This window comes from Phalangium opilio, unplaced genomic scaffold (genome assembly GCF_054372755.1).
Source record: "Phalangium opilio isolate 3A_F unplaced genomic scaffold, DU_Popi_V2 ptg000217l_1, whole genome shotgun sequence".
Taxonomy (NCBI): domain Eukaryota; kingdom Metazoa; phylum Arthropoda; class Arachnida; order Opiliones; family Phalangiidae; genus Phalangium; species Phalangium opilio.
The window spans coordinates 9,144,016-9,165,262 of record NW_028324218.1 but is presented as its reverse complement, the minus strand read 5'-3'; the positions used below and the strand labels follow the sequence as shown (position 1 = coordinate 9,165,262).

The following is a 21,247-nucleotide window of genomic DNA, read 5'->3' as shown; positions in this document are numbered from 1 at the left end:
TTAAATCGCACGGGGGTCAGTGGTCCACGAGACTACTAAGAAAATTCAAGGGTAACTAGAGCCCAGACATTAACTCAAATAATTTAATTATGCACTTCTTTAGTTTAGCAGACGACGTTCCCTGGCCAGTAGTCATGGACCAGTTTAATTATTCCAGGTCAGGGGGGATCGCCGGCCTAATGCCCAGTAAAACAATCCTTATTTCCCACCCTGGTTCTGGTGGCGATTATTTGGAAGTGGCTCAACGCAGGGATAAGGGAGTTGAGATGGATTGGAAATGAAGATGGGCGACCTGCGGCACCGTATCTCTCCCAATGTACCTCGCGCACGCCCATACCCTTCGGTAGGCTGGCTCAACGTAAACTGCCCCAGTGCCCTGTAACCTCATTGAAATAATAAAAAACACAAACAATTGACCTTCCAAGACTTTTATTTCACAATATATAAAATTTATATTCCTTGACAGTGTTATTATTAGGGTCCCTCAGCAATGATACATTTTTTATTGAAAAAAAAAATTCCTACCCCACAAGTACCCACCCAATAAGAGTAGCGTTTCAATTCTATATGGTAGCACTTCACTTATTCTTCGACATAATATAGCTTGTTAATTTATCTAAAAAATTTGACTTGCCTTTTTACAATTGTTGTAATTACGTGAACGAAAGCAAATTTTTGTGTAGCGTTCTATTACTGCATGCTATTCTAATAGTGTTAAGTGTAAACTAATTAACAAACACACCAGTTAAGTAGAAGGAAACTTCGAAACACATTTCATAGCGATTAATTAAAATAATTAGAGATAAAGATATTAATTATTAAAGGTTTAATTAGATGAAGATTTATAGGAAGACATTTTCAAATTATGTTATAGTAAAAATAGATTTTGTTTTTATCAATTCAATTCAATTCAATTCGAAAGGAAACACTATAGTATTTTTATGTTAATTTGTATTGTATTATATTATATAAATTGTAAGCCCTAATTTTTCGTTAGAGTGTAAATATAGCCTTAGATTTCATTATTTTATTTTTATAATTTGAAAAAATATATATACTGGTACTAAGTACTCTTTTTTTAATGGGTACACTAACTAATATAATTTGCTAGCTAATTTTTGAACACGCATTGGACATTCATACACAGTTTTCGGCGGCCATTTTCTTTCTATTACGATCATGATTTTAATCTAATCTTTATTCCAACGATTTTATTTAAACTAAGCAATAGTGGAACTTAAAAAATTAAATTGCGATACAATTGTACACAAATTCGCAGTAAATTGAACGTAATCATAATATATATACGAGTGTGCATTATGAATCTACCATTTATGGCATTAATTGACAACTAACCAATAATTCGTTTCACAATAAAATTAAGCTAATTTCAAGTTTGGTCTTATGTACTTTGATACTTAACAGTTGTTATAATTCATGATTATAAGCATAAAATTCTCCCAAAAGTGCATAGTCGTAACTTTCAGTTGACATTTACGCAACCTGACGAAAAATTGATAAATGGGGGTTCGTTGTTTCTATTCATAATTCGAAATAAATTTTAGTATATCATAATTCATAGTCTAGCACTTTATATATTTTAAACGTGGGAAAAGTAGCATCGTATACTCATGAGTATCACAAATGTGTATCTAGTGACCTCTGTTGATAATTTTTTAGTGCAATGAACGAAACTAAGGGATAAATTTGTAAAGGTACCCGTACGTAGCGGAAATGAATGAGAAATGTTTCATGCCCAACTTAATATAAAAAAAAACAGTCCATGCAATCAATAATTCGTATTAATTACCGAAAAATAGTAAAAAAAAACCATCCTAAGTTTTTAGGACAAAAAAAAATATTTCAGATTTATAATTTTTTAACCGGTGAAATTTATGCTTCTATATTATATTTATATTTCTTTAAAGGGGGAATAATAAAAGAAGGCTTATAATTTTAATATTCATATACTTTTTAATAAAAGGGATTGGAAGGTCCTTTAAATCCAACCATCTCACCTATAATTATTTTTTAATTATATTTCATTTTGTATTTTTGTTTTTTTTTTTGTTTTCTTATTTTATAATTCTGAAAACCCCAAACTTCATTTTGTTTTTATCTTTTCTCGTAGCAGCAAAGATTTGATTACATTCCAAATTCTTTCGCTTCATCTTCAGTAATATCACCGTACTGCCAAAGGTTTAGCTGGGAAATCAAAGTTCAAGGTTATGAATGGAGGAAAAATAGAGGTTTGTAAAGAGGCTATCAACTTTGAAAGCAATTGTACAACGTAACTGTATATTTGTGTTTGAATTGTATAACTATCTCATGCATGACTAAAAACTAGTGTTCCCTTTAACCTATCTATAACCCCTCTGAGTCCCTATTTTGTCATCCAGTTTTCAGTGTAATATTAAGAGCACCGAATTGATAATCTATATCTTTATATAAATCAAAGTCCTGACTGACAGACTGACTGACTGATAATCAACGCCCAGCCCAAAACCGCTTACCCTAGAAGGCTGAAAATTTGCACGAACGTTACTCATAAGTAGTAGGCGCGTACTAAGAAAGATTTTTCCAATCCGCCACCATCTTAAAAAATGGCGCCCAGAAATGTAAAAAATCTTCTCTATGCAACAAAGTCCGCGCGTTTCAACCGATTTCAAAAATATTTAGTACACTGGTTTCCTTTAACCTATAGAAGGGCTGAATGGTCTATCGGGTTCGATTTGTCGCCATCTTTTTAAATGGCGGCCAAAAACTTAAAAACCCTTCTTTATGGAATAATGTTGGCATGAAAAGTATTAATAAAATGTTAAGACGGGCTGACGGGCAACGCCGAGTGCCTTCGTTCCCAGGGTGCTTCAAAAATATAAGTCATCGGTTAAATCTACCCATTCTTTATATCCTTTTGATGGAAGTTCTTATTACACGCGAGCGACGCCGCGGGTAACAGCTAGTATTAAAATAAGAATTATTAAGACACGCTTGCTTACCCTCTTCTTTCTGGCTTCTTCCTCGGACGCGATATAATCCTTAAGAAACTTTTGGAACCTTCTTTCCCTCTTTCTTTCCACTAGTAGTAGACCTTCTCCAATCAGCCCCTTGACAATATCATCGCCGTCTTCCGTTACAAGCGTGACGTAATCAATTCCCCCTAACTTGTATTCAACATTCAACTTTAACGCTTGATTGTTGGTGTCATGATGGAAGACATAACGAGCCTCTTCTAAGATTTCAGGCTAGGAGAAAATAACAATGATTTACATAAGTACTGAACTTGGCAGCCCTCAGATACCAAAAAAAAAAAAAAAAAAAAGGCACCAGGTGTCGCTGTATGCCTACAGTTTAAATTACAATCAAAATTTGATTTACATAAGCACTATATTAAATAGTTTGAACTTGGCAGCCCTCAGATACCAAAAAAAAAAAAAGCACCAGGTGTCGCTGTATGCCTACAGTTTAAATTACAATTATCCTTCAAGTTCTTGATTAAAGGGAGAATGAAAATTTTCCTCATGTTTTAATGTTCTTTTAAAGCTATCTGTCACCCTCCCTATTGAAGTTTCTATAGCAAACTTTTACACTTACATCTTTCGGAAGCTGAATGCAGGCAAATGCGTATTCATGGGCACCATAGGGAACACCGTGATATAAAGTTGGCAATGCTGCGAGCTTTGTAGACTGAGTTTCTTCACGCTGTGTTAATATAAAATAAAAAAAAAATAATGAAACCCTTGCCTATAGACACTAAGCAACAACACAATAACAATTAATAGAGCCATTGAAATCCTTACATTTCCAAAGTCAACATAGAACACTTGAACAGTGCTTCCGGTAACCTTCTCAATTCGTACTCTATACCAAAGATTGTCATCACTGAATTTGGCGACGCAGAGATCTCCCTTTCTCGGAGTGTAAGCACCGGGTAATGGAGGGCTTGACGTTAGTTCTTGCCTCATTTGCAATTGCATTTCTTCGAGTCTTTGACCTGTTTAATGTAAAAAACAAGGTTTTAATGATTTATTTAGACATTTTCCAATGGTTGTTACTGGCGAGGCTCACCATCTTCTTCGTGTTGGGCGTAAAAATTAAGATCAGGTTTAATTTCTGTGATGACAACTTTCTTGTAGTTGACATTTCTATCTGAATCTTCATTCTCAATTAATTCATCTGCTTTTGGCTCAACGTAATTTAACCAAATCTTAAAAAAAAAAAAAAAAGGTACAAAGTTGCAAAATACAAATGATATTAGCGTACTCTTTAAAAGTATGGGTTTAAATGATAATTGCTAAGAGCATGCACAGGATTGGTTGAATTCTCACAGGCTGAGTCATTCTTTTAAGGCATTAACTATGAACAAATGTGGATGAGAGGGAAAGTATGACAATGGCCATAGAGCCTGTGTTAAAAAAAGCGGACATCAAAGTTTCCCCAACCAATAACTATTTAGTTTACTAGTGACTGGGACTTGCAAACTCGCGACTGAAAGTAGTTCAGACATTTAATAAATGCTCCTTGGTTTAACCATAGCCCACTCGATCACGCGCATCATAAACGCAAGCTGCTCGCGCTATATCTAAATAAATTACCGAGATTTGTTATAAATTAGCGTATCTATAGTTTTATGCGCATGCTCTTCTATTGCTTCGATAACCTTACTTAAATCCATATTTTACCTTCAAATACCTTTTAAAACATCACCAGCTACTCTTTCCTGACTACAAACACAACCCGAGGATGTTCTAGCATACACAATAGCAGACGACTGTAACCACGTAACCGCGAATTAACACAAGACCTATTTTAAGGGAGTGAACAGGCCCAGTGTATAGCTACGCCAATAAAACGGTCAACTACGTCGAAACTCTGATGACTCGCGAGTCGACTTTTGGCCATTTTCATACTTTTCCTCTCATCCACTTTTGGTATGAAGTTATGTTAAGCAATTAAAAAAGGTACTATACCTTTTCCTTTCTGGATTTAGCATCATCTTGCTTAATTCTTAGTTCACTCGCGTATGGTGATCTTTCAGCAGTGAAATGAACACTGGCTAAACCTTCAGCCACAAGAGCAATTGATAGATTTCTTCCTTCAACCCAGAGCCAGCCGATAAAATTGCCAGCCTTGTCCATGGCCTCAACTTGAATTTCAACTTCTCTTTGTAAACACTGCTCCTTAGTAAAGAGCAGGGCTTCTTCACCGTAAGGTTCACCCTCTATTCTTGTTCCATTGGGACCAGGTCGCGTTGCTCTTGGACAAGAAATTCCTTTAAAATGTTAAAACATTTTGTATTAATGATCGTGTAATATTACAATTTAATTTTTTGTTGTTTTTCTACAAACCTCCTAGTAAAAAGGTGATTAACTTATTCTCTTTCGGAATGTAAAGTCTTAATCTCGAACCACTGGCAACAAATTCAACAACAGCTTCCATTCTGCCAGCTCGTTCAAGGAATGGGAAAAAGGCCTTTGATTTGGAAAGATCCTACAATTTAAGAAGGATGATCACATTAGAAACTTTTCATAATAAATTTCAATGGCTACCCAGGCTATGATCCGCCATGTTCCCTGACTATCTGAGGTTTTCCCTATCACCTATAATTTTCTATGACTATTTCATGTTTTCCCTATTATTTGTAACTTTCCCTGACTATTTCACGTTTTCCCTATTATCATAAGGAGATTATCTCTCTCTCTAAGGGCCCAAGCGCATCTATTAGCAAAAACTTCTAGTTATGCTAGATGTAACGTAGATTTTGTATAGGGGCTCCTTCCGAATTTTTCGTCAAATTCAAGGGAGAGAAAAATAATTTTCAAAATCAGCCACGACCGATATCCTAAGCAGGTCGTGGTCTAGAGGCGAGCTCTGAGATAACGCTCTCAAGCGGTTGGGAATCAAACTAAAACAGGCGGGGAGGCGAGACGCGAGAGAGGAAGGACTGAGGGGAAAAAATAAGTAAGAGAATTTCGAGAACCCCCCAGCTCTCTCAGACACAAGAGGTAAATTCGCGCTTAGTAAAAATCACGAAGAGCTGTCGTGAGAAATCTTTGAAGGAGGGAAAAATGTTCAATACCGGGTTACTCTGCAGCGAATGCGCTCGGCCTCTGTTTAGGCTAAACAATTATTATACCACTTGAGACGAGACGGATGGCAGACCAAATCGGTCATACATACATTTCAACCGTAACATAGAATCTTGGGCCCTTAGAGAGAGAGATAATGTCCTTATGCTATTATCTGTAATTTTCCAGATCTTCCCCAACCAATTGCAATCATCCAATTTCTCCTTTACTTACCCCAGAAAGATCAACAACTCTATGGACCGCATTGTCTTTCTTGCCATGCATTCCTTTAGAAGTTTTCTGAGCTTTCATTTCGGCAGCCATAAGTTCATCATAATGGGATGATCTCTGATCAACGTCACTCGATTTATGTCGAATAACCATAGCTAAGCCTTTGCCAATGAGTGTTTCGGCTACATTTCTGAAAGTATTAGATTAGTTAAGACACACTGACAACCTGTACTGGAAAAAAGGAGACTAAAACTTACATTCCTCCAATGGTAACGGTACAGCATGTTTTCTCAGGGAAAGAATTAGATGCGGGTTGGATGTAATCAACGGAAACATTAACCTTCTTGCCAATAAGTTTCTTTCGCAAAAATTCACGGGCTTCGTACATGAATGGAATGTCATAGAGAGGTTTAAAGTTACGTCCCTTAGGGTCAGTTTGTCCTTCAGCAGCTTTTTCTTCTAGCCTAGAAACAAACGAGTCCTTATTAACTCATCTTATAAATAATAAAAAAGCAAGGGATAAATACCTGGGGGGTCTAACACTAGAGAGGAAAATCTTTTTAACTTGACCCGATGGTGTTTTAACAACTAAAGCATCAGCATTAACAACTTCAACAACTTTTCCTGTGAACTCCTTGTCTTTAGCTTCAATAGTAACACCAGTGGGAGTATAGTTCTTCCAAATTCTAAGCCTCTTATCTCTAGCTTGTCTGAAATTATTTTATTTTTAATTAGATCAATGAATGAAAGGTGTTATGAGTAATCCATACTTCTCAGCAGCCCTTAGTTTTTCTCGGCCTTCAGGAATCATTTTCAAACTGTACTCTGAGCACGTGGCAAAGCCTTGACTCAAGAGAAATTCAGCAATGTTGCCGTTCTGCAACAACAACAAAAAAATATATATTAAAATAAAATAAAAAAAATTATAATAATATAAAACAAGATGGCCCCGATCACATTATGCTTTTGCTGCGGCGGCCTCTAGCGGCTAGACCATGTATGATTCCGCGTTATTCTTTTGTTGTTTATAAAACATACTTCCCATAAATAAAATCAATTTAGTATAATTTTCGTATAATATAAACACTACTGATAATTTGAAATTAAAATATATGTTTTAGCAAAAATAATTACAGTCATTCGTTTTAATCTTATCCAAAGTTTTTTTGAATTAGTGTTCTAAATAAAATCTTTCTATTGCAGTTTGATAACTCAAATAACCCTTAATAATAATTTTGATCAAGCACTTTCTAAGGTTCTTAAACAAAAATTGGCAAATAGCGTTTGAAGATTAAATTTGCCTATAAACGTTTACGATAACTCTTAATTTTAACTTGTAATAAGAGTTAGCAATATTAAATAATCACTAATCTCAAGAAAATAATTTCTTAAATAAAAGAAAAACGTTAACATTGCAGAGCAACCTAAGTATGGTTCTGAGCACTATTTATAAATTTCAATCCGATTCCGCACGCTTAAAAAAGAGGAAAGCGGGGAAAAGGCGCCCAGCCAGCCAGCCAGCCAGGTTCAGACCAATGCTTTTGTACCCCTAGAGCGCAAAAGCAAAAGTTTAGGGACAAATACTTACAGGATGTTGCACCGTTCCAATGAAGTTTTGATTACTAACTCCGAGAAGAGTAACCTCAACCTGCCTCTGAAGAAGTCTAGATTCGGTAAAGTATTTTGCTTCTTCACCACCATCTTCCGGATTATTTGGACCACAAGACGGACACTAAATTAATGAAGTACAGTTAATAAAGTTTCCCAATTTACTTGCGTATGAGTTATTCACCTTGATTCCGGCAATGAGAACAAGCACATTATAGAAATCAGGAAGCAGTAATACTCTGACAGTACTGCCATCGCGAACATGCTCTACAATAGCTTTCACTGGTTGTTTTTTCAGTGAATCAACAAAATTTGTTGGATTCTCTATCAGATTTTTGATATCTCGGATATGAAGGTGAGGAAGGTCTGTACTCCATTTTCCTTTTAGAGCAGCTTTGGCTATTGCTTCCAAGTCTTTCAATTTAGTTTGCCATCTATGATAGTTACAAACATATGAAAATAACCATTCTGATCTTTCAAACAGGCTAATACAATTTTGGAAAACTAATTTCTCTGACATTTCCAGGTCTTTTCCCCAAGTATTTCCCGGATATTTCTAAGGGCAAGGCCACTTTGTAACTACTGGTTTAGTAATAACTACAGGGTTGGTTATATTTAGTTGGACCAACCCCTTCAGCTCAAATTTACTCAAGCCTCCCAGATTTCCCCGATTCTCCCAAATTTACTACAGGGTTCGTACAAAATTTTTGGAATGAAATTCCCTGACTTTTCCAAGTTTTCCCTGACAAAATTCCACAAATTTCCCTGACCATTTTCAATAATGTACATGGCGAACATATATGAAAACCAATTCACTAGAGTCATTTTTGCACGAATTATTGTTGTAAATAACTAGAGCGAGCGAAGCGAGCTCCGCAAATTTGGGGCTCTGCTCAAGTCTCAGAAGGTCACCCTACTGTTATCCAGACTTTAAATTTCCCTCCAATAAATTTTTCCCTGACATTTCCCTGACTTTTAAGGTCCATTTTTAATTTCCCTGACATTTTAGGCCCATTTTCAACTTCCCTGACCTTTCCCTGACATTTTAGGCCCATTTTCAACTTCCCTGACTTTTCCAGGTTTTCCAGGTCGTGTACGAACCCTGTACTAATAATTAAAAATATCCAAGTTTTCCCTGAAGTTTTAGTCAACAATTTATTTCCCTGAATTCTTAGTCAACAATTTTTTCCCTGAATTCTTAGTCAACAATTTATTTTCCTGAATTCTTAGTCAACAATTTATTTTGTTATGAACCCTTTCAAATGTGTTTATTCTATGCAATTCAAAATTAGCTTATCAATAATTAGAGAATAAATATCCCTTTCAAAACTTACTCGCTGGGTTTTTGAGTCGAAGTTCGCACTTCAACTAAGCCTTCAGCTACAATGGCTTCAGAAACATTTTCACCATTCTGATCTGTGTGTGAAAAATTTCATCAAAAATGTTATTTACCGTATTCCACTTCAGGGAGGAATTAATAACTGTCTACTCCCCTCTCTACCACCACTAATCTATCAGGGTTCATACAACTTTTGGAAAACAAATTTCCCTGAGATTTCCAGGTTTTTCCCCATATACTTCCCTGAATTTTCCAGGTTTTTCCCCTATATGGAGTATCCTATGGAGCAAATGTTAACGAAGGAGGGGAGGAGGCGAATAGGACTATAACATAATCAAAGGACATCCCCTTATCTCTAGTAGAACCAGAGTTATGAGCCCCCAAAGTATAGTGTAATGTTAATCAATGGAGGGGATGTTTATGAACATTTTGCTTAATTACTCGGCCCCTGTTTGTCGTAGCCCTATGTTTTTAGTATGGTTGGATGGGGGACAAATTGGACTATAACATACTCAAATGACATCACCGTATCTCTAATATAACCAGAGTTATGAGCCTCCAAAGTTGGGTGTAATGTTAATCCTATGGAGGGGGATGTTTATGAGCATTTTGCTTAATTACTCGGCCCCTGTTTGTCGTAGCCCTACGTTTTTAGTATGGTTGGATGGGGGACAAATTGGACTATAACATACTAAAAGGACATCCCCGTATCTCTAATAGAACCAGAGTTATGAGCCTCCAAAGTTGGGTGTAATGTTAATCCTATGGAGGGGTATGTTTATGAACATTTTGCTTAATTACTCGGCCCCTGTCTGTCGTAGCCCTACGTTTTTAGTATGGTTGGATGGGGGACAAATTGGACTATAACATACTCAAATGACATCACCGTATCTCGAATAGAACGAGAGTTATGAGCCTCCAAAGTATAGTGTAATGTTAATCCTATGGAGGGAATGTTTACGAACATTTTGCTTAACTACTCGGCCCCTGTTCGACGCAAATTTCCCTGATTTCCCTGAATTTTACTAAAAATTCTAAATTTCCCTGAGGTTTTTGTCAACTATTTATTTCCCTGATTTTTCCAGGTTTTCCAGGTTTGTATGAACCCTGTCTATCTTTAATGCAAAACATATATAAATAAGGTCTTACCCCTTCCAAGAAATAGAATTCCACAGTCTCTGCTAGTGGCTGGTATCTGATATTCAACAGCCAAGTAAACCTCTTTACCAATGACTCTTTCCCTTAGAAATTCTCTGGCTTCCCAAGCATATGGTTCATCTTTACCATCTTTCTTGGCAATCTTGGGAGCCATTAAATACGCCAAATTGACAGTAAACTCCGCAGGTCTGGCTCCTCTCGGAATGTCCCTTATAATCAAGGAATCTCCAGACAACACCTATTTCGAAAATATTACTCATTTTTACAATATTTAAATGGAAGTTTTGGAATTAATAAGTTCATTAAAGGGAGGGTGAAGTAGAAAATCAAGTGATTTTTAATCGATTCTTCTACTAATTATTAGACCAGTCTGCATAGTGAAATATTCAGGAAATACTTCCGAATGATTTTAAAATTCAAATTAGGATCAGATTTTAAGGATAATTTTAAATAAGCCCCTCCGACCAATCGCGTAATGCCCTGCCTTCCATTTAACAAAATTCTCGTGGCACGTTCCGTGTCGAATGAAATTTATCACGAGATTTGATAAAATTTGGCGCGCGACGTGACAATCGTGGCGCGAGACATGGAACGTGCCACGAGAATTTTGTTAGTAAAAAGGCAGGGCGTTACGCGATCGGTCGGAGGACCTTCTTTAAATTTATTCTTAAAATCTGAACCTAATTTGAATTTTAAAATCATTCGGAAGTATTTCCTGAATGTCTCACTATGCAGACTGGTCTTATAATTAGTAGAAGAATCGATAAAAAATCACTTGATTTTCTTCTTCACCCTCCCTTTAACAAATTTAATTCTTTTAAAATGTAACTAAGCAAATTGTAACGATTCTTTTTAATGGAATATTCCTTTAAATAAATAAAAAAAATTCAGGTAATATTCCAAAAAAAAAAACACTCCTAGAAAAAACGCATTTTTGTATATGGCTTCTTAAAAAAAAATTATGACCCATTTTGGGTAATGGGATGTGCATGGACATGATGACCACAAATTGAACACTTTTGAATGAAACTTTGGGAGGTTAGTTTGGGGTTACATATCCTATGTGGTGCAAGACTGAAAAGGATATCAGGGTTCATACAACTTTTGGAAAACAAATTTCCCTGATATTTCCAGATTTTTCCACATATACTTTCCTGAATTTTCCAGGTTTTTCCCGTATATGGAGTATCCTATAGTGCAAATGTTAACGAAGGAGGATGGGGTAAATAGGACTATAACATACTCAAATGACATCACCGTATCTCTAGTAGAACCAGAGTTATGAGCCTCCAAAGTATAGTGTAATGTTAATCCTATGGAGGGCATGTTTACGAACATTTTCCTCAATTACTCGGCCCCTGTTTCACGCAAATTTCCCTGAATTTTACTAAAAATTCGAAATTTCCCTGAGTTTTCCTTGAATTTTACTAAAAATTCGAAATTTCTCTGGGTTTTCCCTGAATTTTACTAAAAATTCGAAATTTCTCTGAGTTTTCCCTGAATTTTACTAAAAATTCGAAATTTCTCTGAGTTTTCCCCGAATTTTACTAAAAATTCGAAATTTCCCTGAGTTTTCCCCGAATTTTACTAAAAATTCGAAATTTCCCTGAGTTTTCCCCGAATTTTACTAAAAATTCGAAATTTCCCCGAGTTTTCCCTGAATTTTACTAAAAATTCGAAATTTCCCCGAGGTTTCCCTGAATTTTACTAAAAATTCGAAATTTCCCTGAGGTTTCCCTGAATTTTACTAAAAATTCGAAATTTCCCTGAGGTTTCCCTGAATTTTACTAAAAATTCGAAATTTCCCTGAGGTTTCCCTGAATTTTACTAAAAATTCGAAATTTCCCTGAGGTTTCCCTGAATTTTACTAAAAATTCGAAATTTCCCTGAGGTTTTTGCCAACTATTTATTTCCCTGATTTTTCCAGGTTTGTATGAACCCTGGATATGTAATGTTTGGTATCAGGTAAGTCTATAAATCAACAAAATAAGGAAAAATTGCCTTTTGATGCTAATACATTAATTGTGGGTTGTGAACTACCAAGAATGATAAGACCTAATTCCATAGTGAAGGAAAAATAACAGTTTGACAACTTCTAAAGTTCTAATGAAGCTAATTTCTAAAAATAAGGGCATCATTTTAATTCAAGTGTAATGACAAGTTAAGAAGGAAGCATGAACCATATGGATAAATTTCTAAAATGCCTATGCTAGTTTTCGACAAAAATTCATAACAGCGTTAACATAATAAAAATGAATTTCTTTATTACAAATACATTTAATTAACATATTTTTAAAAAAACATTTATTATAATAAATCAACTTTACCTGTTTAACGATACCCACGACGGGTTTAAATTGCTGAGGCTGTTGAGGGGTCGCCATGCTTCAAACTTCAAAAACCAATTTTTAACCTTAAATTTCACTTAAATTAACTTCAATACTTTGACTCTAAGATTTTACAGTTAATTGTTAGCTCAAATAAGAAATTAAACGTTAAATTTCGTAAAGTAGAAATACTAATATCCCATACAGAAAAACTATATCCAAGACCACGTAGGCCTAACACTCGAAAGGGCTGTGAAAAGAGTTCACCACGTACCACGACACCGCACGACTTCACCGATGCTTGTATGATTGGCTAATCAAATTTCAAAAGGGGCCCGTAATAGGGGTGATAAAAGTCTTTGACCCCGGAATACCGGCTTTATTTCGGAGTGAGCTTAAGAATTTGTAACATTTTTTACAATACTTTAATAAGAAGTAATCAATAATTAAAATATAGAATATGTTTATTTTAAATATTTGATAGTAAAAAAATTGCTCTCCACATGCACCATAATAAGCCAAAGCAGTCCTTGTTGCGTTGCGTTCAGCACTGGCAGACCACGGGCAGACCACAAACGATGAGAGAAGCCGGGAATGTGGCGCACTCCTGTAAGCCAAGCTTCTGGGCGGCAACGTTTGAGGGAATAAGACACATGTCGGCCAGTCTGGGAAATAAGGATATTTTTTAAGCTAGTCCTTGGGACCAGTGACCCCCTAGGGTCCAAAATAATAAACTAGTCTCCGGACTGGTCCCAGCCTTTGTACTCCTATATATTTGCAATTAATAAACTGGTCCCGAGGACCAGTAACCCCCACTTTTTGATTTAAAAAACTAGTCCAAGCAATTAATAAACTGGTTTTGGACCAGAGGAAGTGTGCTATTTCCCAGACTGATGTCGGCGATCCTACCCTATAGGTGCCGACTGCCCCGTGTCCGCCGGAGGTGACTTGACCCCCACACCCCGTCCGTCACCTCCCAAGTAAACCTCATTTCCTTCCCCTGCTTACACACATAATGATACCTGAATAATCACATCCTTGCCGAGGTCCACTGACCCACTCGCATTGAAAGTTTGAAACCTCCAAAAAAAAAAATAATGCATAAATTGTAGCGGCGTAGGTTCGTCTGCTTAGCATTCTTCTAATTGTTTGTGATTGTGTTTTGAATTCGTTGGCGAGGGTTGGCCATTTTGACGGTTAACTTTATGTACACCACAGTCACAGAGTCAAATAAAATTTCCGCTTATGAGTCATATTCGACCGGCACTTGAAAGGTCAAGGTTGTGAGTTTTTCGTGTTTTATTATTATTATTTTTCCTTTTTTTTTTCATTATAAACAAGTCTAAATCTGGGAAAACCCATATAGCATTATAATTCGTCTTTAAAATGGATTACGAAATGGAATTTAATAGCTTTACCAGTAACGATAGTGATAATAGCTCAAGTTGTGATGATTATGAAGATGATGATGATGAATTTCGTAATATTTGCAAAAATTGTTTTGGTTTTTTTAACCCCATCAAAGACTCATTATATGAAAATCAGAAGCTTGGACCCTGTGTCCAAGCAAAATCTTGCCAAAAATTTGCCCTTATTCAAAAGTGCTTTAAGTCGAGACAACGTCAAGAGGAATACATAATAAACCGTGAAAGATGGTTGACAAAATTGTGGGTTTGGGAAAATGTCAAACAAGACAGGCGTTATCATAAGCGTGCTATTTTTATGAGGGCGTTTAAAAAAGCAGTGAGAAATGATCTAATAGACAATGACACACTCGAAAAAATTGTCTTTCAAATAAGGCGCGGCAAGTGTCCTTACCATTTGCTAAGACCCGAAAGCGCTAACAATGTGAATGCAATTGCAATCACATTATTTGAAAATGATCAACCACCGCAACAACCGTCCATTCCATCTCGACGACATCGAAGAGAGAGATCTACCAATTTTCGGAGATCTGATGAAGTTTCGTGGCATTTTCGCGGTCCTCTACCAAGAATCTAGTTCAACATCGCATCGAAAATACCTTTTGATAAACTTGTCATGAAAATAAAATTTTATGCGTGGTCAAGAAAGACCCAAATTACTTGTTTAATATTAATAATATCCTCTTTAATATGTTGCAATAAAAAGTATTATTGAACAGTTTAGAAGAATATAAAGAAGCGTTCCATCTCTACATCAAAAACAGAGATTTACCATTCCTTTAAAATCTAATAAAGTTTCGTTACATTTTCGCATTGGTTTACCAAGAATCCATTTCAACTTCACATCGAAAAGACTTTTTGATAAACTTGTCATGAAAATTTTATGTATGCAATTGCATGTTCAATAAAGACAAAAATAACTTGTTTAATATTAATATCCTCTTTTGTATGAATGTTTCAATAAAAGTGTTATTAAAAAGTACTATAGAAGACTATAATTCATTGACATTATAAAATCATCGTCAAACATGTTGATTTGTGACACAACATTATACCTTAAAAGAACGGCCTTTTCCTAAATATAAAAGGAAAAAATATATGATCTCTTATTACAAAATAATTAGCATTTAATTAAGTCTTAAAACGAAGACTACTGCGCATGCCGTCATTGATTTAGTGGCGTCTGCTAAATCTAACCTCTTACCTCTCTCTCTCAGCCCGTGAGAATTTAGCCAATCCTGTAGTGGTAAGTGGTTCGAATTAGCAGACGCCACTAGATCAATGGCGGCACCGTAGTTTTCGTTTTAAAGTCTAATTAAATGCTATGACATTATAAAATCATCGTCAAACATGTTGATTTGATTAAAGTCAGGTAACACAACATTATACCTTAAAGAACGCCCTTTTACTAAATATAAAAATTAAATGATCTCTTATTACAAAATAATTCGCACATAGTCTTAAAAACGAGGACTATTGCGCATGCCGCCATTGATTTAGTGGCGTCTGTTAAATCGAACCTCTTACCTCTCTCGGCCCGTGAGAATCCAGCCAATCCTATATGGGTAAGTGGTTCTAATTAGCAGACGCCACTAGATCAATGGCGGGTGGCACTGTAGTTTTCGTTTTTAAGACTAATTAAATGCTAATTATTTTGTAATAAGAGATAATTTATTTATTTTTTCCTTTTATATTTATAAAAGAAGGTATAATGTTATGATACCTGCACTTTTCCTTTAATCTGGCAAAACACAACCACACTTTTAGCTTCTTTCAAGAAAATTCTTTAATGGTTTTCATTTTCAAAAATAAAGTTTATATTATGGCTGCAATTACATTAACGAAATCATCATTTTAATTTGATTCTTCAAATTCATTCATATCATTTAACTCTTTTTCTTTCCTTAACCTGTTATCTATTAAATCTCTTCTGATGGGTTTGGCCACGTGTGTCAAGTTTTCGAGGTAAGCCGATATCGTCCAAACCTTACTAAGCTGCTCGTGCATAGAGATAGGTTGGGTGTACTTAAAGATCTTGTACCGATTCACAACCCCGCCGAACTTCTCAACATATACTGTTGAGCTTATGTTATGTTCAATTTCTGTAACTTCATTCGTATCACTAGTGTGTGAAGCATCTTGAATTTCACTACTTTTGCTTGTTTGTGAAGCGGAATCTTCGTGAATGTGTTGTTGATGTGTAGTAGAGTTTTCATTCAATTGCAATTCACTGGGCTGTGACTTACATTCTGCATCACTAGTTTGTGACGTACAATCTTCGTCACTGGATTGTGATAGATGTAATGCAAAATCTTCGCTAGATTGTGACAATTGTAGCGAACAATCTTCAACACTAGATTGTGACTCAGAACCATCCCTTTGATAGGTACGACTACGTTTGTCATGGTTCACAGAAGCAGACGTTTTTCCTTCAAATCTATCATCTATCGTTTGAAACCGCGAAGAATTTATGACTTGTGATGTTGAACCACGTTGCGCATTATCACGTTGGTAATTAAAATTTGGAGTAATTGTATCACGGAATATAACGGGTGAAAGATCTATCGCTGAATTGTCATTAGCAGATGGGGATTTTTGTTCAGGTCGATCTAACCGAGGGATTTTGTTAGGTATTACAATTTCGTCAGGTACTGCCTCGTTGACATTCGGAGGTGTTTTTCTTTTGGCATTACTGTTTATCTGATAATTAATTAGCGTTGTACTATCTGTCAAAAATGATTTTGGCATAAATGAATCGAGAATTTCTTTAGAGGGCCAGGACATAATTAGAGGAAGTTTGTCATTTAAGAACTTAAGCCACGTTTTCCATATGTTTGAAACGGAGGCAAGGCTTATATCAAAACGATATGCCAAATCTTCTTCCACTAATCCAGCTTTGATACGACATAGGAACAAAAATAATTGGTTTTTAAAGTCTAGGGTAGTAGATCTATCGTGATTTGACTCTGTTCTCGGTTTTTTTCCTATGTATTCATTGGATCTGTTAATTACGTGTAAGTTATCTAAGTCTGGTTCGATACACTTGTAAAACTTTTCAAATTCTGGCGCGGATTTGAATCCAGTGTAAAATTCGAGTTTGCGACTATCTTCAGCAATTTTTTTAATTCGAAAAGGTTGGTTTTGTTCGGTTTTATCGTCAATTGCCTTCTTATATTCTAATAGTTTATCCAATTGGATCTCGTTTTGAAGGGTTAGTTTTTCTATTTCTCTTTTCAAATCAGCGATCTCGTATTTTAATGAGACTTCTTCCCAAGACTCTGATCGATTTATGAAGCGATTGCAGTAACTATGCTCTGAAATGGAAACAAGAAATATTTCCAAATGTGAAATAATAATCTAAAATGGTTTAAAAACTTTAGAGCCTGTGCTATGACGTCACTTCAGACATGGCCACTAAGATGGCGGCCTACGTCATTGTAATGTCATCATTACAAAGAACAAGGCCGCTTTAATAGACGAATCTATAAAGTCCTTTTGCGGGTGGGAAGAACTCCCTCCTCTGGTTTCTCAACATAAGGACTTTATGTAGTCATCTATTAGATTTAAAATAAGTTTAAAATATAAGTTCCATATATTATGAACTTATGATTTACATGAAGTTTTTAAAATAACTCAGTTCCGCAATCCTATGGTATCTGTTTATAGCAAGGTGAGGGTTACGATGGAAATTACTGTAGAAAGATGTTACAAATGGAACATTATAGGAATATTTAAGAAAAGCTAGCTTTGATATAGGGACTACACGCGTAGTCATAAAAAGCCTACTTATTGAAATTTCTTTTAACTATTCAATCAGTTTAAATTCCCCTCTGATGACGTTACCACCGAGAACGCGAGTTTCAAATTAGGTAATGAACAATGACAACCCCTAATGACGTCATCAGGGGAGTTAATTAATTTTATATAGGAGGTAGTGGTAATTGTTTTGAGGTATGTCTTAAAGGGAGGGTGAAGTAGAAAATCAAGTGATTTTTTGTCGATTCTTCTACTAATTATAAAACCAGTCTGCATAGTAAAACATTCAGGAAATACTTCATAATGATTTTAAAATTCAAATTAGGTTCAGATTTTAACGATAATTTTAAACAAGGACTGCCGACCAATCACGTAACGCCCTGCCTTTTTGTTAACAAAATTCTCGTGGCACGTTCCATGTCTCGCGCCACGATTATCACGTCCCGCGCCTAATTTTATTAAATCTCGTGATAAATTTCATTCAACGCGGAACGTGCCACGAGAATTTTGTTAATAAAAAGGCAGGGCGTTACGTGATTGGTCGGAAGTCCTTTTTTAAAATTATCCTTTAAATCTGAACCTAATTGTAATTTTAAAATCATTCGGAAGTATTTCCTGAATGTTTCACTATGCAGGCTGGTCTTATAATTAGTAGAAGAATCGATAAAAAATCACTTGATTTTCTACTTCACCCTCCCTTTAAGGCGCTTTTTTACATATTACAGACAGAAAGGACAAATTTCTTTGAGTCGTTTCACTTAAGATATTATCTTATAATAAGCCATTAGATGTTTTAAAATCAAAGCTAGAAACTTCTCAAAACACGTGTCCGACCCCTTAAAAGCAAAGCGCAAGTCATGTGGTTCCCCTACAAGTTGACTTTCATTACGAACTCCAGTTTAGGCTCCAAGTCCGGTTCGTAAGGAAAGTCAACTTGCAGGGGAGCCATGTGTCCCACGCTTTGCTTTGAGAAACTGATTTCATAGCTCACTCGATCACGCGCTCTACGACGCAAGCTGATCGCGTTACAGGAAATAAGGATTATTTTTCGAAACTGGTCCAAGGACCAGCTCCCCTTACACTATGTATTTAAGTTTGGAATTATTTGAGTAGTACTAAGGACTAGTGAGGCTTGGGTTTGAATAATTAAAAAGTGGTCCAGCAAATTAAAAAACTGGTTTTTACTCGTAGACTTGTCTTATTTCGAAGCCTCGTTTACACACAAAATTAAAACAAAAATTCACATTAATACATACCTATAAAATCTACTGAATCTTTAACACGTCTGTTGTCCAGTAGTGGATGTACATATTTTTCAGGCAGATTTGGGAAAGTTTCAAAAGCTGCTGGTTCAAATGTTTTATAATCATATTCATTTACGCGTATCCAAGATCGATTTGGAGTGGGGATAAGTCTCGGAAATTCATATTCATCAATGTAAATAGGATATCGGTCCACTGATTCCTTTCTACCATTCTTTCTAAAGTGCAAGGAGCACACTGAATGTGAGGAAGTTGGTTCCCATTTATTGGGGAAATTACGCTTCTTGTTCCTGTATTTTTTAAGCAGGTTTTGTCTTTTCGCATCACTTTCAGGCAATTTCATAATTTGTCTCATGACGTATCGAATTCGCGCAATCCATTCTTTTCTAATACCGGGATCTTTGGGGAATTTATGAAAACCAAGAGCGGGATTTCTTGTACCAGAACGACTGTAACAGTTTGGCACACAACAACCTTTAGCAAGTGTTTGAGCTTTAGCACGTTGTTCTTTGGACATCTTCAAATTGTTTAAATGAAGCTAATATCTAAAAACACACTTTCGATCAAAAAATGGTGGTGAAAATTGGAAAGGGATACCGATTTCGCGGCTTTGGTCAAGTAGAATACTAAGCAGACGATCATGACGATGAGAAACAGAAAAAGGACGCTACTAATTTGCATAAGTTTCCAGCAAACCAATTTTTTTGCTTACGGCCGCCATTTTCAAAAGTTTGCTTCCAAAATACTAATTTGCATAAATTCTGAAAAAACTTTTTCATGCATAAAACCAGTATTTTCAATGGTTTGCAGCCAATATACCAATTTGCATAAAATTCCCCATCCACCACTATTTTCAAAAGTTTGCTACAAGAATATTAATTTGCATAAATCTACCGAAAACTCGATGAAACTCATGGTTTTTACAAGGAAACCTAGCTTCGCTTAGGGCTTCGCTTAGCTTCGCTTCGCTTAGCTTCGCTAAGCTTAGTGGTTTAGAGTAGTTTAGAGTGGTTTAGAGTGGTTTAGAGTAGTTTAGAGTGTCTTAGAGTGGCTAGAGTGGTTTAGAGTGGCTTCGCTTAGCTTCGCTTAGCTTAGAGTGGCTAGAGTGGTTTAGAGTGGTTTAGAGTAGTTTAGAGTGGTTTAGAGTGGTTAAGAGTGGCTAGAGTGGTTTAGAGTGGCTAGAGTGGTTAAGAGTGGTTTAAGGTGGATTCGCTTAGCTTCACTTCGCTTAGCTTAGCTTCGCTTAGCTTAGCTTAGCTTAGCTTCGCTTAGCTTAGAGTGGCTAGAGTGGTTTAGAGTGGCTAGAGTGGTTTAGAGTGGTTTACAGTGGTTTAGAGTGGTTTAGAGTAGTTTAGAGTGGTTTAGAGTAGTTAAGAGTGGCTTAGAGTGGCTAGAGTGGTTAAGAGTGGCTTCGCTTAGCTTCGCTTAGCTTAGAGTGGCTAGAGTGGTTTAGAGTGGCTAGAGTGGTTTAGAGTGGTTTACAGTGGTTTAGAGTGGTTTAGAGTAGTTTAGAGTGGTTTAGAGTAGTTAAGAGTGGCTTAGAGTGGCTAGAGTGGTTAAGAGTGGCTTAGCTTAGCTTAGCTTCTTTTAGCTTCGTTTAGCTTCGTTTAGCTTAGCTTAGCTTCGTTTAGCTTAGCTTAGCTTCGTTTAGCTTCGTTTAGCTTAGATTAGCTTCGTTTAGCTTCGTTTTGCTTCGTTTAGCTTCGTTTAGCTTCGTTTAGCTTAGCTTAGCTTCGTTTAGCTTCGTTTAGCTTCGTTTAGCTTCGTTTAGCTTCGTTCAGCTTCGTTTAGCTTCGTTTAGCTTCTTTTTGCTTCGCTTAGCTTCGTTTAGCTTCGTTTAGCTTAGCTTAGCTTCGTTTAGCTTAGCTTAGCTTCGTTTAGCTTAGATTAGCTTCGTTTAGCTTCGTTTAGCTTCGTTTTGCTTCGTTTCGCTTCGTTTAGCTTCGTTTAGCTTAGCTTAGCTTCGTTTAGCTTCGTTTAGCTTCGTTTAGCTTAGCTTAGCTTCGTTTAGCTTCGCTTAGCTTAGCTTAGCTTAGTTTAGCTTCGTTTAGCTTCGTTTAGCTTAGCTTAGCTT

General features: G+C 36.1%; 3 protein-coding genes across 4 annotated transcripts; 1 reads left to right on the top strand and 2 right to left on the bottom strand.

Moving 5' to 3' along the window:
- Positions 1-412: 412 nt before the first annotated feature.
- On the bottom strand, positions 413-13,022 carry LOC149616149 (staphylococcal nuclease domain-containing protein 1-like). The gene is made up of 16 exons (XM_089857028.1): positions 12,732-13,022; positions 10,396-10,642; positions 9,242-9,323; positions 8,092-8,341; positions 7,888-8,031; positions 7,070-7,176; positions 6,827-7,009; positions 6,557-6,763; positions 6,303-6,489; positions 5,349-5,490; positions 4,971-5,272; positions 4,069-4,207; positions 3,801-3,994; positions 3,595-3,702; positions 3,000-3,245; positions 413-2,205 (listed from the first exon to the last, which is right to left on the bottom strand). Exons 1-16 carry the CDS (start codon positions 12,786-12,788, stop codon positions 2,146-2,148), a joined length of 2,655 nt encoding a protein of 884 aa, XP_089713154.1. The 5' UTR covers positions 12,789-13,022; the 3' UTR covers positions 413-2,145.
- A 608-nt stretch (positions 13,023-13,630) lies between these two features.
- LOC149616148 (uncharacterized) lies at positions 13,631-15,137 on the top strand. 2 transcript variants are annotated; one of them, XM_089856214.1, is made up of 2 exons: positions 13,631-14,011; positions 14,098-15,137. In XM_089856214.1, the coding sequence occupies exon 2, from the start codon at positions 14,118-14,120 to the stop codon at positions 14,730-14,732; it is 615 nt and encodes a 204-aa protein (XP_089712340.1). In that variant the 5' UTR covers positions 13,631-14,011; positions 14,098-14,117; the 3' UTR covers positions 14,733-15,137. The 2 variants fall into 2 exon arrangements, with proteins under 2 accessions (XP_089712340.1, XP_089712339.1); XM_089856213.1 differs by having other exon boundaries at positions 13,631-14,014.
- On the bottom strand, positions 14,961-19,809 carry LOC149616147 (uncharacterized). The gene is made up of 3 exons (XM_089856212.1): positions 19,168-19,809; positions 15,879-17,469; positions 14,961-15,230 (listed from the first exon to the last, which is right to left on the bottom strand). Exons 1-2 carry the CDS (start codon positions 19,688-19,690, stop codon positions 16,010-16,012), a joined length of 1,983 nt encoding a protein of 660 aa, XP_089712338.1. The 5' UTR covers positions 19,691-19,809; the 3' UTR covers positions 14,961-15,230; positions 15,879-16,009.
- Between the last annotated feature and the right edge of the window lie 1,438 nt (positions 19,810-21,247).